At 40.4% G+C, this 14,981-nt stretch overlaps 2 protein-coding genes across 7 annotated transcripts in view; one reads left to right on the top strand and one right to left on the bottom strand.

The window, feature by feature from the left end:
- Window positions 1-320, bottom strand: part of LRRC1 (leucine rich repeat containing 1) — a 119,881-nt gene extending 119,561 nt beyond the window's left edge. For 5 of the 6 annotated variants that reach the window (XM_026844113.1, XM_026844110.1, XM_026844111.1 and 2 more), the window contains exon 1: window positions 10-320. In XM_026844113.1, the coding sequence (XP_026699914.1) occupies window positions 10-87 (78 nt within the window). In that variant the 5' untranslated portion in view covers window positions 88-320. The remainder of the gene's footprint in view (window positions 1-9) is intronic. The other variant, XM_026844116.1, reaches the window with a different exon arrangement.
- Window positions 321-6,088: 5,768 nt separating this feature from the next.
- KLHL31 (kelch like family member 31) lies at window positions 6,089-12,336 on the top strand. Its single transcript, XM_026845646.1, has 3 exons — window positions 6,089-6,170; window positions 8,366-9,569; window positions 11,432-12,336. Exons 2-3 carry the CDS (start codon window positions 8,398-8,400, stop codon window positions 12,162-12,164), a joined length of 1,905 nt encoding a protein of 634 aa, XP_026701447.1. The 5' UTR covers window positions 6,089-6,170; window positions 8,366-8,397; the 3' UTR covers window positions 12,165-12,336.
- The last annotated feature ends 2,645 nt before the right edge of the window (window positions 12,337-14,981 follow it).

Here is a 14,981-nt window from a genome sequence, read left to right as displayed (position 1 = left end):
GGCGGGTACCTCCGCGGGCTCCTGCGCACAGCGCAGCTGCTCCTGCAGCTTCAGTACCCTCTGCGCCGCGCTCCGCCCCTCCGCCATGGCGCCTGGGCTGCTCAGCCTGCGCTCGCCCCTCTTGTAGCAACGCCCGCGACGTCACAGGCGGCTCCATGGCCCGGCCCGGCCTGGCCCTTCCTTGGGCGCGCTCCGGCCACGACGGCGCGTGTCGCCATCCCCGCCGGAGACCAGCGGTTCCCGCTGTTTCCTCGGCTTCCCCCCCGGGCTTTCTGCCTCTCGCCGAGACCTCCGAGCCGCCCCACGTCTATGTCTGAGATTTCCCCGGGGGTTTCGTGGTCGCGGGTGGATGGCCTGAAGCATGGCGGGGCCCTGGTGACAGGCGGCGCGGGCAGCCGCCTCCCCGGCCCGGGCCTCAGCTCTGGTCTCCGGCCTGAAGGCAACGCGGCCCCAGGGCCCGACCCAAAGCGGCGCTTCCCTGCCAGGCTGTTCGCTGATAGCTGCGACTGACCTGGTCGTTTGCTACCAGACTGTCAGCAGTAATAAAGAATACGTGTTTCTTTTTGTTCTACCTTTTCCGACTTGTATTAAACACGCAGTGTGGTGCAGAACAAGCACGGCTATAACTGAAGTAAGCCCATGGAGGTGAGGTGGGGGCTGCAGCCTGCCCCAAGAAATGCCGTGGCATGTGCTGGGGCTCTGCAAGAGCAGCAGGGTAGGAGGTAGGTCCGTCAGTACAGCCCTGGCAGCCCCGGCAGGAGCACCAGAGGTCGGTGGGACGCCATTAGCATCGGAGCCACTTGCGCTTGCTCATGCAAGCTGCTGCGGTTACCTGCAGGTAATTACGAGGTCTGTGCCATTTCTGTTGTCCAAGCCTGCCCTTAAGGCAGCTGCTTGGTGGACCTTAAGCACAGTGGCTTGCATAGGGGTAGCAAGGTCAAGCCCAGGAAGGCGCCCACAGGCACCCTACTGCAGTCCTAACCTGCAGGTGAAGGCAGCGCTCAGGCTGAAGAGGACATCCTTTTCTCTCTATCCTGCCTTATTTAGAGCTTGATGGCTAATGCTTTTTTTTTTTTTTTTTTTTTTGAGGGACAGAGTGCTTTCAGGCCCTGCAACTTTCAGCATGGCTCCTCTGTGGTTTACCTAAGGTCACAAAAAACATAGGACAGGAATCGGTCTTTGGTGTTGCATGAACTGTGTACCTGAAACAGGATCTCTGCCATCGAGCTTGCTGGGGCTGAGCACATGCTTGAAAGATGCTTAAGCTGAATGAGTCCCTTCTAAAAATATCTATGGGTTTGCAGTATTTGCTTGGAAGTGAATGTAGATATAATCAAAATAGATATATAGAACACTTTTCACTCTTTAAAGCAGTGTTTGGGCAAGTGTTAAAAAGAGTGTATCCAGTCTGAATTACAGGGGAGTTTTAAGTAGACAAAAGTCTGGTATTTGCATGTTAGGGTTATTACTCTTGCAAAATAGATCTCATTACAACTTGGCACTGTCTATTGCAAATTTATCAGTAGAAAAACCAAAATAGCTGGTAGGGAAATACAGTAAGTACAGGGCTCAGGTTGGATATGGAAAAAACAAATACAGGTCCCTGTTGCAGGCTAGGTGTCCAGTTCCCATGATCATCTTTTTGTTTTACAGAAACAATCAACTCATCTTCACAGTGCGTAAAGGCTTCATCAACCCTACCTTAAAATTGGCTGTCCGCAGCTAGTTACTCTTTATTTTTCTGACCCTAATAGTATGAAATTACTTACACAAAGTGTCATTTATGCAGATGAAACCTTGGAAGAGATTCAGCCCACACCAGCATTATGGGTAAAGTAATATTTGAGTAGGGAAGTTGAGTCTGATTGTCATATGGATTACATGATTGAAGGTGGGTTTCCCATATGTTTGAAAGCCTTAATTATCAAATTACTGGGTTTTCTGGGATGAGGAAAATCTTGCTGCACTTCTGCCCAATTATTCTGAAAGATCATGATTTAATGCCAGTGAAGAAGAATAATAAAACATTTAAAATCTCAAAAACTTTCCTACAACAAGAAAATTTTTTCTAGCCCAGATCTAACTGGAGCATTTCTCATATCACCTGACATAACTGGCAGAGGAAAGAATATCAAATTTACTTGGTCCTTCAAACCTGCCAGCTGATGTTGATCATTACAAGGATTTGTTCGGCATCGATGCAGGACTCCAGAAGAAGGAGGATTGCCACACCCCAAAATATAGCTCCAATATATGTTCTGTCACTATGTGCTCGAGAGCTGTGTTGTGCCATCAGGTCTGCTCCAAGACTTGCAAACTCATCTCATCCCTAGGGTCCTCTCTATGCCATACTGCCAGTGCTTGGTGAGTTTCTGAGAAAGAATGAAACCAGAAAGAGAAATAAGCTTTGTATGAGCTAGGAAGAAGAGATATGTGAGAGTTTCAGGGCATGGATCAATGTGAGAAGCTTGAATGGGCGAATTAGGCAATGGACTGGGAGTGAGTGATCAAGTACTGGAGGAAATCTGCCTCATGGGAGAGGTCTCAGTGACCCACCCAGGGTTGGGTGTCTTGCTGAACACAGTTCCCCAGAGCCACCTTCTGTGAAATCAAGGCCAGTGCATTTGATCCTAAACAGTACTAGTTTGTACATTTATTCAGCAGCTTATAAAGAAAACACGTTTCTTTTCCATCTCTATTGAAAAGACTGCAGTTCCTACTGAAATTCAGTATGTTATCACAATTATCTCCAATCTGCATAAGGAGCTTCAGCCCTCCTAAAGGCATTACTGGTGTGATTACTCAATATATTCAGATTAATGCATTTAAATATATTTTTCGTAACTATCATAGCGAAATTAATATGGGCTTTGAGGGTGCATAGTATTTGGCTGAGTATACACAAAGGGCTCAGAGCAAACAAAGCAGATAGTATCTAAAGCTGAGCCTGAGTTTTGTTAACATCTTTAGTCTACTGAGGTAGATCACCATGTGGCCATGGCTGTGACGTTTACATTACACCAACAAATCAAAGCATGCTGACTTCAAAGAAAAGGCTTTACTTTTTCCTGAAAGAGTGCAGTAATGGTTGTGCATGGATTAGAAAGGATGGTTATAATTGCCTTAAGGCCTATTTTGCTGATACAAGAACTTTCCCTATTGCTGATTCTGAATCATGCACGTGGAGCAAATAATAACAGTTATTCTTGTTTATTGGGCTGAGAACAAATCTCTTGAAATGTTTGTGGGTTTTTTTTTCCCCCTAAAAATGTTAAAACATTACTACATGCCCTGCTACTGCTGCATGGATTGGTAGTATTGTTCTTAGTCACTCACACAGACCAGTTGATTATGGAATAAATTAAATGTCTTTTCCCCAAGATTCACTCATACTTAAAAGGATACATCTTGAGAGGCTTAAGATATTGCCAAAATATCTACCACCTCTTTTAACTGAGAAGATAATTGATTGCAAGGACTTCAGTCAATATCAGAATATTTTATAGTAATTAATTTCTCTACCATTGGAAAGGAAATGAGCAGAAAGACAACTTTTCAAGATATAAGGGAAATGATGTTAAGAATATCTAAAAATTTAAAAACATTAAAGTTTGATTTTAGAAAATGTATCATGATTTGCAACTAATCCTGGTTTAAGACTTTGTTGTGAGCAAATGGAAAAAGAGAATCACCAAGTAAGTTCCAAGACTGGCCTGTATACTGCGTAATAGCCAAGTATGCTATCAGTCCTCTGATCTTGAAGACCAAGTAACTAAAGGTTTCATGGTTTTTGCCCTAATATACAACTAAAGTTTCAGAACTGTGGGAGATGTGTGATTGCGTCAGCGTTAGTACGTTGAGATGTGGAGGCATGCCCCACAGGATATTTATCTCTATACTGCACAGCTCAAAACATGTTCAGCGTTTTCTGGAAATTAGAAATTAGTTTTGTATTTTCAGTGGGGATATTTCCCCATTATCGCTTGTGTGTTTTTTTCAACAGTGAACTGTATAAGGAGGTTTAAAACACATTTGTAGAGACTGAGTAAGACTTAGATTTGTTTTACAGTGTGCTAGTAATTTTTAAAGATACAGTATGAAAATTAGAATAATATTTTTATTTTCTACAGAGCATGATATTGTATTAATTCTGCAGAAGAATTGTCCCCTTTATAAAAGAAAACCTAACTGAAAAATAACAAAAGAAAAAAAAATGTTTTCTCTGAAAAATGTTGGCTTTTTAGAACATCTTCAAATTATCACAATGTATAAATGTCTGGGCATGAGCTGTTGGGAACACTGAGTAGATCGGGTTCACTACTATGTATATGTTTTGGACTATGGGAGTCTTGTTTTAGAAGTACGCCTGTTCTATCTACAAAAACTAATAGTTACAAGTTCTTAAAACTCATGAAGCCCAGTGGGGAATATATTCTTTCTGTAAAAATCATTACAGCTGATCCTGTTAAGGCAGAGCTTAAAAAAAGGTCAAGAATAATTATCAGCGTAAGGAATTTTATTATTGGGTTGAACTGGTAAATTAAAATATATTGAGATTGTGTTAAGACAATGATAGATGTCATCTTACATATTAAATATGTTATACTGAGTCGTATATTTGAGGTAGTAGGAATATACACGTGAGGAAAAAAAAAAATGTATAGTAAGGAGAAGTTCCTAAAATATGCATTAAAATAAGGCGTTGTTCTTAATTTTTCACAACATGGCCCTATTTTTCATAAGGAAAGCTGGTTACCTTGTTGCTGTTGCAAGGGCTTCCCTTTATGTCCCTCTCCTTCACTCTCATTTCAGGTGTGTGATTGCCTTTCATTCCCTATTCTGTTTTTTCATTTTTATCTTGTAACTTTTTGTAGCTCCACTAGCACAGCCATGCTTTTTTGTTCAAAATGACAAGTGTTATTTTGCAGCAGTTGTTTCAGTGGCCCATCTGAGCCTGAAGGCAATCAATAAATCTACCAAATTAAAGATTACACAATGTACAGCTAAGAAAAAATCTTCCTTTTCTCTGACTTCCACTTCCCCCAATATCCTTCCCTTCCCATGCAGTAACCTGCATGCCTTTTATCTCTCCTATTGGATTAAATTCTCCTGGGATATGGAGGTTTGGCTTCATACTATTCCTGAGGTTTACTGGCAAGAAGTGGAGGTAAACTCTTCCCGTGTATGGTATAACCCACAGGTTAGAGGATACATTCCTGCGAGACAGAAGATCAAAGTTCACATCTCTCTCTGCAAATGCGTCAGGGAATGTGAGCCAGTATTCTTGAAAGCCAAGGCAAGTCTTTACAGAAGCAGCAACCTAAGTCCAAGAAATAGGACATGACTGTGAATCTCCATCAGCTGCTCTCCGTCCCTCTGCCCACAGTTAAGCACTGAAATTCTAAGAAAGTGGAACTAAAGTGCTAGCTTTTCCTTGGTATTTTCTGCTGGTTATTTGAGGTCATAGACTAATACAATCATGGAATGGTTTGGGTTGGAAGGGACCTTTGAAGATCATCCAGTCCAACCCCCCTGCCATGGGACATCTTTCACTAGACCAGGTTGCTCAAAGCCCCATCTATCCTGACCTTTAACACTTCCAGGGATGGGGCATCCACAACTTCTCTGGACAACCTTTTCTAGCGTCTCATCGCCCTCATCATAAAAAATATGATGTCCAATCTAAACCCATCCCCTTCTTCAAGTATGCTGGCTTTGCCTGGGCACCCAGCTCTGAGGTGGGGAACCCAGTGCTTCAACCTACACTTACCTGGGATGATTATTACCTGCCGTGGATTTACTGTCTTCACCTTCATCTCCTTTTCCTCCCTTGTACCTGTGCATTTGGAGGGTTTAGGCTTGTTCCCCTGGTTTCCAGAGGCCAGGTAGCTTCCCTGGGCTGAGCTTCCATGGCTGGGCAGAGGCAGGGAGTGAAGCACAGAGAGGAGGGGTCATTTAAAGAGCACCCGAGCACAGGCTCCGGTCTCTTTTGCTTGCTGTGACAGCAAAGCGTCACACTGGAAACACAAGCTGGGACTTACCAAGTGGCCTCTAATTTTTCTCTCTTTTTTTTACCACACTTCCTCTCTTTTTGTCTTTTATTTTCCAAGAAAGAGGCATTTTCACTTACAGCTTCCTGGACAGCTCTGGGACAACATCTTCTGAGGAAGGTAAGGGGTTTTCAACTCCTCACTTTGATAGTGCTTAGAAGATAACATTTTAAAGGGAGTGGGGGGGAGATTGGTTGTTCGAATCCTTTGTTTTGGGACCCTGAGTGTCCTTTGGCATGAGCTGTCCTTAAGCTAAATAAATTAGGTGAAAGCAAACGACTATAGAAAACCAAATCATCCAGGGTTTTCAAAGTTTAGTAACTTAGATTTATTATAGGATAGTTTAACTTGTTTCACTGGTTTTGCATTTTCTGTCACTTACGTGCTTATACACTAAACTAGCTGGTGACATTTCTGCTGATGGAAAAGTATTTTTCAGGAAAAAACTTTTTGAACAGAAAGCTTAAAATATCACATATTTAAATGAGCTCTGCAATGACACAATGAGACAATAAACAGTGCTGCATGTATTAAAATTTTTAAGTTACAGGTCTCTAAAAATATTTAGAAACACAAATATGACTGCCAAAAGAATATGTCCTTGCCAGCTATAAAGTTGTGACTATTAATATGCAAAGCTGTAACTATGTGGATAACATACAGACATCCAGAAGTTTTGTTTTGCTTTTATTCTGTGCCAACAAATATACATGACACTTGCAATTTCATAGGTTTTTTGCAACAAAAGTTGTGTTAAACAACCGGGTGTACTAAAACACCAGCTATACCTTCGACTGAACCTGTCTTAAAATGGCAAGCTGCTGGGAGGTTGCTATTCTGGGAGGTGACTCTGATAGGTCTCAACAGATGCATCTCCTGGAATGCAGCCGGAGCAGGGGGAGCTGGGCAGCAGCTGACCCCTGCGCTGGCACAGACATTTCAGGGATCACAGCTCACGTCAGTGCAGGCTGACACTGACACTTTGGGCACACATGGCCTTCTCCCTCTCCTAGCTCTGCACATGGTCGTCACCCAGCAGCAGCAGCAGCAAAAAAATCCTGGTGCTCACAAGCAGCAACCATTCCTTCCCATAATTAAATTACCGTTTTGTTAAGTGTTGTGTGCTTAAACAAAAATTGATGTGCTGTGATTCTAGATTGAAATATTACTGAAATATTTTTATTATCTAAAACTTTCCCAGTTGTTTGTTTTATCATTAAGTAGCATTTCTCATTGTTCTGGGTTTTATGAGCGCAAGGATCACAAAGAAAATAGCATGTATCAATTATTTTAAAATCAATGGGTATACTGGAGATAAATGCTATATTTAATCCATTTGAATGCTGATCTAAGTAATTCTGTTTTAACTGTGAAATTGAAGATCATTGCTTTCCTTCAAGGTATATTTGTGTATACATATATTTGTTTGAAATAGCTTCTTTGAATACTACTTAGGGACCGTCTCACATTGCATTTGACAAAAACATGGCTCTTCATCAAGAGCTGGAACTTGCCTAGAGTTGATACACATAATTCAAATACTTGTTTTAACATAACTGTATGGGAGTGATTCTTACCTTCACACATAAAGAACTTGTTTAAAATAACAAGTCCTGCTAGAGTTTGCATGACATTTTTTTCGAATAAAAGTTAGACATCTCTTCTCCCTAAATCTCCACAAAATCCTAAAAGTAGGATTATAAATTTCAAATTACTGATATTGAAAAGCAAGCAAAGTGTGCTATGAGTAGAAAATATTTGCAAATTTAGATCCTAAATCTAAAATCAATGTGACATCATACTAAAATTCACTTTCTCTTTATATCTTATCTTGCTTTATTTCTTTAAGAATTTCAGTATTTCCACGTCAAAATCTGAACTCGCCTATAAGTCTGTACTAGCCCTGGAGTAAGGATGAACAAAGTTGGGGCCCCATCTCTTTCCTGTGCTAACTCAGACTAATGAATTCAGGTCTAGAACCTGGCTGATTTAAAAATATGTTTACAAAATTTTACACTCTGACAAACTCATTTAGAGAATGTAACTCTTTGAATGTGGTGATAGTAGGTGAAAAAAAAAAAAAAAAGGAATTACTTGTAGGTGTATTCTTCACAATTTGAGTATTGATTGTTATTAATAAGCAGCCACACTAAAATCTAGGACAATATAATAGTTCTTAGAAAGATAGATTATCCTGTGTGTTTTGGTTTTGTGGCATTTATATGTATTGTCAAAGGTTAGATTTGTTGCATAATCACATGGCTGATAAATTTCACAACTGCAGTGTATCTCTAAACATTTAATTTTATTTTTAGCAAAATCTTGGCTGTAATATTTCATTGCAGTCATGGCCCCTAAGAAGAAGAATGTGAAAAAGAACAAAGCAGATATCAATGAAATGACCATCATTGTGGAAGATGGCCCCCTCAGTAAATTAAATGGCTTGAATGGACTCTTAGAGGGAGGAAATGGTTTCAGCTGCATCTCATCTGAAGTTTCCGACCCATCATATAGCCCAAATCTCTTGGAAGGTCTAAGCCGAATGAGACAAGAAAATTTTCTTTGTGACTTGACTATCAGTACCAAAACCAAATCCTTCAGTGTTCATAAGGTGGTGATGGCTTCAAGCAGTGACTACTTTCACAACATCTTAAAGAAAGATCCATCCACTCAAAGAGTAGACCTCAATGATGTATCCCCATTGGGTCTAGCTACTGTTATCACCTATGCTTACACTGGAAAACTTACTCTCTCACTTTATACAATAGGTAGTATTATTTCCACAGCAATTTATCTACAGATTCACACCCTTGTAAAGATGTGCTGTGATTTTCTAATCCAAGAAATAAGTGTTGAGAATTGTATGTATGTTGCCAATATTGCAGAAACATACGGACTAAAAACAACCAAGGAAGCAGCACACAAATTTATCAGAGACAACTTCATTGAATTTTCAGAAACAGATCAGTTTTTAAAACTTACTTTTGATCAGATTAATGAACTTCTTGCAGATGACGACTTGCAGTTACCTTCTGAAATTGTTGCATTCCAGATTGCAATAAAATGGCTGGAATTTGACCAAAAAAGAGTAAAGTTTGCTGCTGATCTCTTAGGTAACATCCGTTTTGGTACCATCTCAGCCCAAGACCTTGTCAATTATGTTCAAACTGTGCCGAGAATGATGCAAGATGCAGACTGCCATAAGCTCCTAGTGGATGCCATGAACTATCATTTGCTTCCCTATCACCAGAATACACTTCAATCCAGAAGAACAAGGATTCGTGGAGGTTTCAGAGTCTTAGTTACTGTTGGGGGACGCCCTGCTCTAACAGAAAAGTCTCTTAGCAGAGATATCTTATATAGAGATCCTGAAAACGGATGGAAGAAGCTGAGTGAAATGCCTGCTAAAAGTTTCAATCAGTGTGTTACAGTGATGGATGGATTTCTGTATGTGGCCGGTGGGGAAGACCAGAATGATGCCAGGAACCAAGCCAAGCATGCAGTCAGCAACTTCTGCAGGTAACTTGTTATTTATTTAAAAGGGACGGAGAGATCTATTCCACACAATGCAGGTAGATAGACCAAGCTGGTTTGTGACGTGCAGCATGAACTGCTCAGATAAATAGAAAGGGGACAGGGCGGGGGAGGTGTGGATGCTATTCTATTTTAAAGTTTGAATGAACAGAAATATGCAACTAAAGTTATGCAAAAACTTCACCATGGTTACACATGCACAATGAGAAGTGAGGAGAACCAAGAAAACTTACTCCGCGTGGAGGAAATAAATAGGACCATAAATAGAAGTTTTGGGATGTTGTAAGATACCACTAAAATGTACTGAATCAGACGAGATGAGACTTTTTAAATTTCAAGAGCTTCTGATGCCTTACAGAAAGTTCTGAAAAGCACCTTTCAGATATTATAATACTGACTTTCTATGCACCATCCACCATATTTTCAACAGCTTTTATACTGCATTTCATATCCTTTAGCTTTTTTGTTTATCAAGAGTTTAGAAACAATGTCACCATCTCTTGAAGGCTGTATTTCTCTTCTACAGTGTACATCAAACAATACCTCACTTCTGAAATATTACAGTTCCTATCTATAATCATCCAAGACTGCACTGGTGATAGCACGGTCAGAAGAGTGCATAGGTTAACATGCAATAGCCAAATAGGTGGTACTAGTTTTTAAATAGTTCATCCTAAAAGCCGGCAGCACGTGATACCGTGAAGCAAAGACTGGAGGTGAGACAACTTGACTAACAGACTATAGGCATGCAGTGACACTACACAGCCACAGTCATACCAGTGTTTCCTTTTCTGGTCCCTGAAGGACATCAACCAATATACAAAGTTAATGAATGAGGAACCTTCTTTAGATTAATTTTATTGTTTCATTCACTTTGTCATAAAAATATATCACAAAAAGGAGATGATGCTGTTGCTCTCCCCACCTTCTGCTTTTAAGCTATGCCTCACGTTCTCACAAGGAGCTGTGTGCTTGGTGCACACCTTGGTTGTTGGGAGGAGGTGGGGGAATCCTTGTGGTCCACAGCTGAATGGGTTCTGGTCCCTGTTCTGCCGTTAACCTCAAGTCACACCAGTATGTCTATGGACTTGCATTCAGACCTGCAGATGACAATGCTGAATGAGAGCTAACAAATAATACTTGCTTTCCTTTTAGTTTTACCAATCTTTCACTGGTGTGATTGTCTGGTCCTCTCAGCATATAACAAGAAGAAATGTATGGGCCCACTAATGTACCTCACTTGGCTCTTTCAGGAGTCATAATTTGCTATTTCCTATTTCAAATGTTCTCATTTAGATGTCAAGGACAGAGACTGTTATTTAAGGTAGGAATGGTGTTAGAAAACAAAGATGTTCTTTCCACATAAAACTTACTCCATATGAGTGGCAGGGAAAGAATACTTACCATTTAGAGAGTACTAAAAAGATGCAAGTATAAATCACCTCCTATCATTTTTTAAAACTCTTTGAGTAAATTTTGACATCTTTGCTGTAGGCATAAATTGCAAAAAAACTTCTAAAATTTCTACTGTATGTTGAAAATGTCTCTTCCCAATATTCTAATGAGGTTATTGTACAAAATCAAATTATAAAAGAGTCAGATTTACTTCACTGAAATAATACCAGGTTTGAATGATACAAACAGATTTTTCTCCAATCAAAAATTAATATTTTTTTTTAAATTTAACCAGGAATACCAGTTTCATTCCACTGACTTCTAATGGACTAAATAACTAACTAAAATTGTAGCAGCTTTGCACCTGCAGCAGTAGTGGGACAGAGACAGGACTATAGAATTTAGCAGAGCAGTATGTGAGACAGTTACCCTCTTTTTTTTAATGCTTTCAGATATGATCCTCGTTTCAACACCTGGATTCACCTGGCAAACATGAATCAGCGGCGCACCCATTTTAGCCTAAATGTGTTCAATGGCCTCCTTTTTGCAGTGGGTGGGCGCAACTCTGAGGGGTGCCTCTCCTCGGTTGAATGCTATGTGCCTGCAACTAATCAGTGGCAGATGAAGGCACCCCTGGAGGTGCCCAGGTGCTGTCACGCCAGCGCAGTGGTGGATGGTCAGATCCTGGTGACAGGAGGTTACATTAATAATGCTTACTCTCGCTCAGTGTGCATGTACGACCCCAGCAAAGATAGCTGGCAGGATAAGTCCAGCCTCAGCACCCCAAGGGGGTGGCACTGTGCAGTGTCACTTCTGGAGAGGGTCTATGTCATGGGTGGGTCTCAGCTGGGGGGGCGAGCCGAAAGGGTCGATGTTCTCCCTGTGGAGTGTTACAGTCCTTACATGGGGCAATGGAGTTATGTGGCACCGCTTCAAACCGGAGTTAGTACAGCTGGTGCCTCCACCCTTAATGGGAAAATTTACTTAGTGGGTGGCTGGAACGAAATAGAGAAAAAATATAAGAAGTGCATTCAATGCTATAACCCAGATCTCAATGAATGGACAGAGGAAGATGAGCTGCCTGAGGCCACTGTGGGCGTATCCTGTTGTACGATATCCATGCCCAACACCAAGACAAGGGAGTCCAGGGCCAGCTCAGTTTCTTCGGTCCCAGTCAGTATTTAAATACGGGTCTGACCAGCAATAAGTAAAAATGTTTACCAGCACAGAAGTATAATTAACCCTTTAAGTAGCATTTTTGTGCATATATGGAAAAAATCATTGGTTTTGCAACGGTTTTAACAGTGCAAATTGTCAGTTTTCATGATCTTTAATACAGGTGGCATGAAGCAGTATATTAGGGATAAGATTAATTTTCTTAGCAGGAAGAGAGAGTTAACCCATAAGTGCAGAATTTCATTCTCTTCCTGACTTTGCCACTGACCTACTGTACTATCTGTGGCAAATCATTTAATTTCTTTGTGCCTTGGTTTCCTTACCTGTAAAATAGAGATAAACTTTCTTCAGAAGATTGTTGGGAGGCTTTTTTAATACTGAGTTTTAAATGATTTCAGAGCCCAAAATGAAAGTCAAATATGTCTAGTAATAAATCTCAACATATATCAGAAATATGCCATGTCATCTTAATATTGATCAGTTTTGTTCTGTTCTAAGCATTTTCTATTTTGACAAACAGAAGAAAAAAAAAACACACAACCAAAAATATGGCATATAACGTGCATATGTTCCTTTTGGGGCAGTGGTATTCACAAAAAATTTCTCAAAATGTTTTCTTCTTCAGAAGTTAGAAAGACATCCCTATCTTCTGCCATGAAACCCTTTAATTCTCATACCTAATGCTGTGACATGGCTTTCAAGACCTGAATCCACAAAATACCTTAGCTCCTGTAAGTGCTATGGGCCAGCCCCAAGGGCTACCTCGGGTGACAGATTGCTTTCCTGACCCCCATGTGTACACCAAGGAGCACACCACTGCCCTGTCCTCCTCCTCATGCCAGGGAGACTCTCCTGTTATTCCAGGGGAAAGGCATGAAGGCCAGTTAGCATGTCTCCTCCTGTTCCTACTCTTCCCATCTGTGTAGGAATGTACTTCTGTGTTATCTTCTCATCTGAGAAGGTCCTCACCAATGCAAAGAACTAGGAGCAGCCACAGCAGGGGCAAAACCTGGAAGCTGAGTTCATGCCAGGAGACACCAAGAACTAATGGTGTCTGAGGATGGAGAAGATGCACAGAACATGTATCTTACTCAGTCTTATTCGGGCAAATAACCAGTGGAGTGAGGAAAAAAGATGGAATAAAGACTGCAGAATCTGCCTTGAGAGTAGGATATATGTGTCAAAAACAGTGAACCATAGGAAAACTGGATGAAATCAGTGAGACTTCCCTTAATAGGAACAAAGAGATACCTTAATACTTTTCTTACCAGGTGTAAGCACAACATGACCCAAAGTAACTTTCTCCTGGGCAAACCCTTATGGATCTCCTTTTGAAGCCTTCATTAAAGCCCTATTTATGGAGCTTTTATTCACGTTTTTCAAAGGCTAGACTAATGCTGTGCCTGTTGAAGTCAGTGAATTTTCCCCAGTGAATAGAGTGAAGTCTTTGCTCAACCTAGATTACCTTCCAAGAACTTTTCTTCCTAATTTCAGCATGCAGTGGGGGAATTAAGAATGAAGCCTAATCCTATACCCTCAGTCAAAGGGATATGCAGCCCATAAGGTCCCCGGAGAATCTGATACCAAAGGACTGCTGTCAGCACAAAATTCTACATCATTCTGTTTGGGAAGGAAAGGAACAATACAAGGAACTAAAATGATTTAGTATAACCAAAGGGGCAGAAGTTCATTCATCTTAAACAATTCATAGAGGCTTCACATGCAGTTTCCTCAGATTATTATTGACACCTCCAGGCTCTGGTGCCAATGGGAAGGCATGCTCTTAGCAATGTTTATAAGGCAGCCAAATTTTTATCTCGTGCAAAAAGGGAGTGCTATAAAATTGTCTGGAATGCAGAGGTTGTTGAGTCAAGCATTTTCAGGACTCGTGCTCTGCTCTTTGTAGCTTTGTTGCAGCTACATATTGAGCATCCGCATGAGCGTGACACAGTATTAGCGATTAAGTGATTACTCTGTCAGTTGGGATTAAACTCCATGGTACTCAGTCCTGTTTTCCAGTTCTAACTTTGTGTCTGCATCTTGACTGCACAATTTAAAATCCAAAATTCTATTTTTGAATGCTTCATGTTATTAGAATATACTGCAATGCAATGACTTTTGGTCAGAGTAGCACTGTCATACAGTTATCTGTAAGTTAATTAACATACAGTTATCTTTTATCATGATTAATTTAAATTAATAATAATTCAAATCCACAATACAGAACAAAACATGGAATTGTGTAACAAAGTATGATTACTTTGGTTTAAATAGGAAAATGCTGTTCTTGCCCATTCCAGTCACCAAAAACTTCTTGTGGATGACAGCAAAATTTCTCTTTTCCCAAAGTCATGATCATGTGTTCCATATAAAAATCTTTAGGAATCTCTTTGAATAATCCATCTGCTCCAATATTTTTTTGTAAAATTTTAATACTATTAGATGAAATTGCCTATCCATCCTGTCCAGTGGAGACAAACATACACATATCCAATAATAATTGTATACATACTCCAGTTATTTAGTGTTTCTTAAGTACCCATAAGATGGTATTTAGGAATTGAAGAAACCATTATTTTGGCCTCAAACAGACATTGGGTGAAATTGTCATACACAAGTGTGTCCTTTTCCCTTTAGGAATGCAGTTCCAAAATGAGTAGTCAGACATTGCTGCACACTTTCCTTTTGTGAGACAATACTTCCTATACATTAACAACCATCTTCTGTTTTCAAGTAGAAAGTTATTTGTGAATGATGGGCTAAGTGCAATGAAACTACTATCTTTCTACTTAAAGGGTTAAAAACTTTGGGGGCCAAATCCTTTTC

Source organism: Athene cunicularia, assembly GCF_003259725.1.
Source record: "Athene cunicularia isolate RWA chromosome 3 unlocalized genomic scaffold, athCun1 chr3_part1, whole genome shotgun sequence".
NCBI lineage: Eukaryota > Metazoa > Chordata > Aves > Strigiformes > Strigidae > Athene > Athene cunicularia.
This window is presented reverse-complemented; position numbering and strand designations above follow the sequence as displayed.

Excerpts from the sequence above, each read along its gene's own strand:
- KLHL31 (XM_026845646.1), top strand. The coding sequence starts at position 8,398 with ATGGCCCCTAAGAAGAAGAATGTGAAAAAGAACAAAGCAGATATCAAT. Across the intron at positions 9,570-11,431 it reads GCAGTCAGCAACTTCTGCAG|ATATGATCCTCGTTTCAACA; the intron begins GTAACTTGTTAT and ends TAATGCTTTCAG.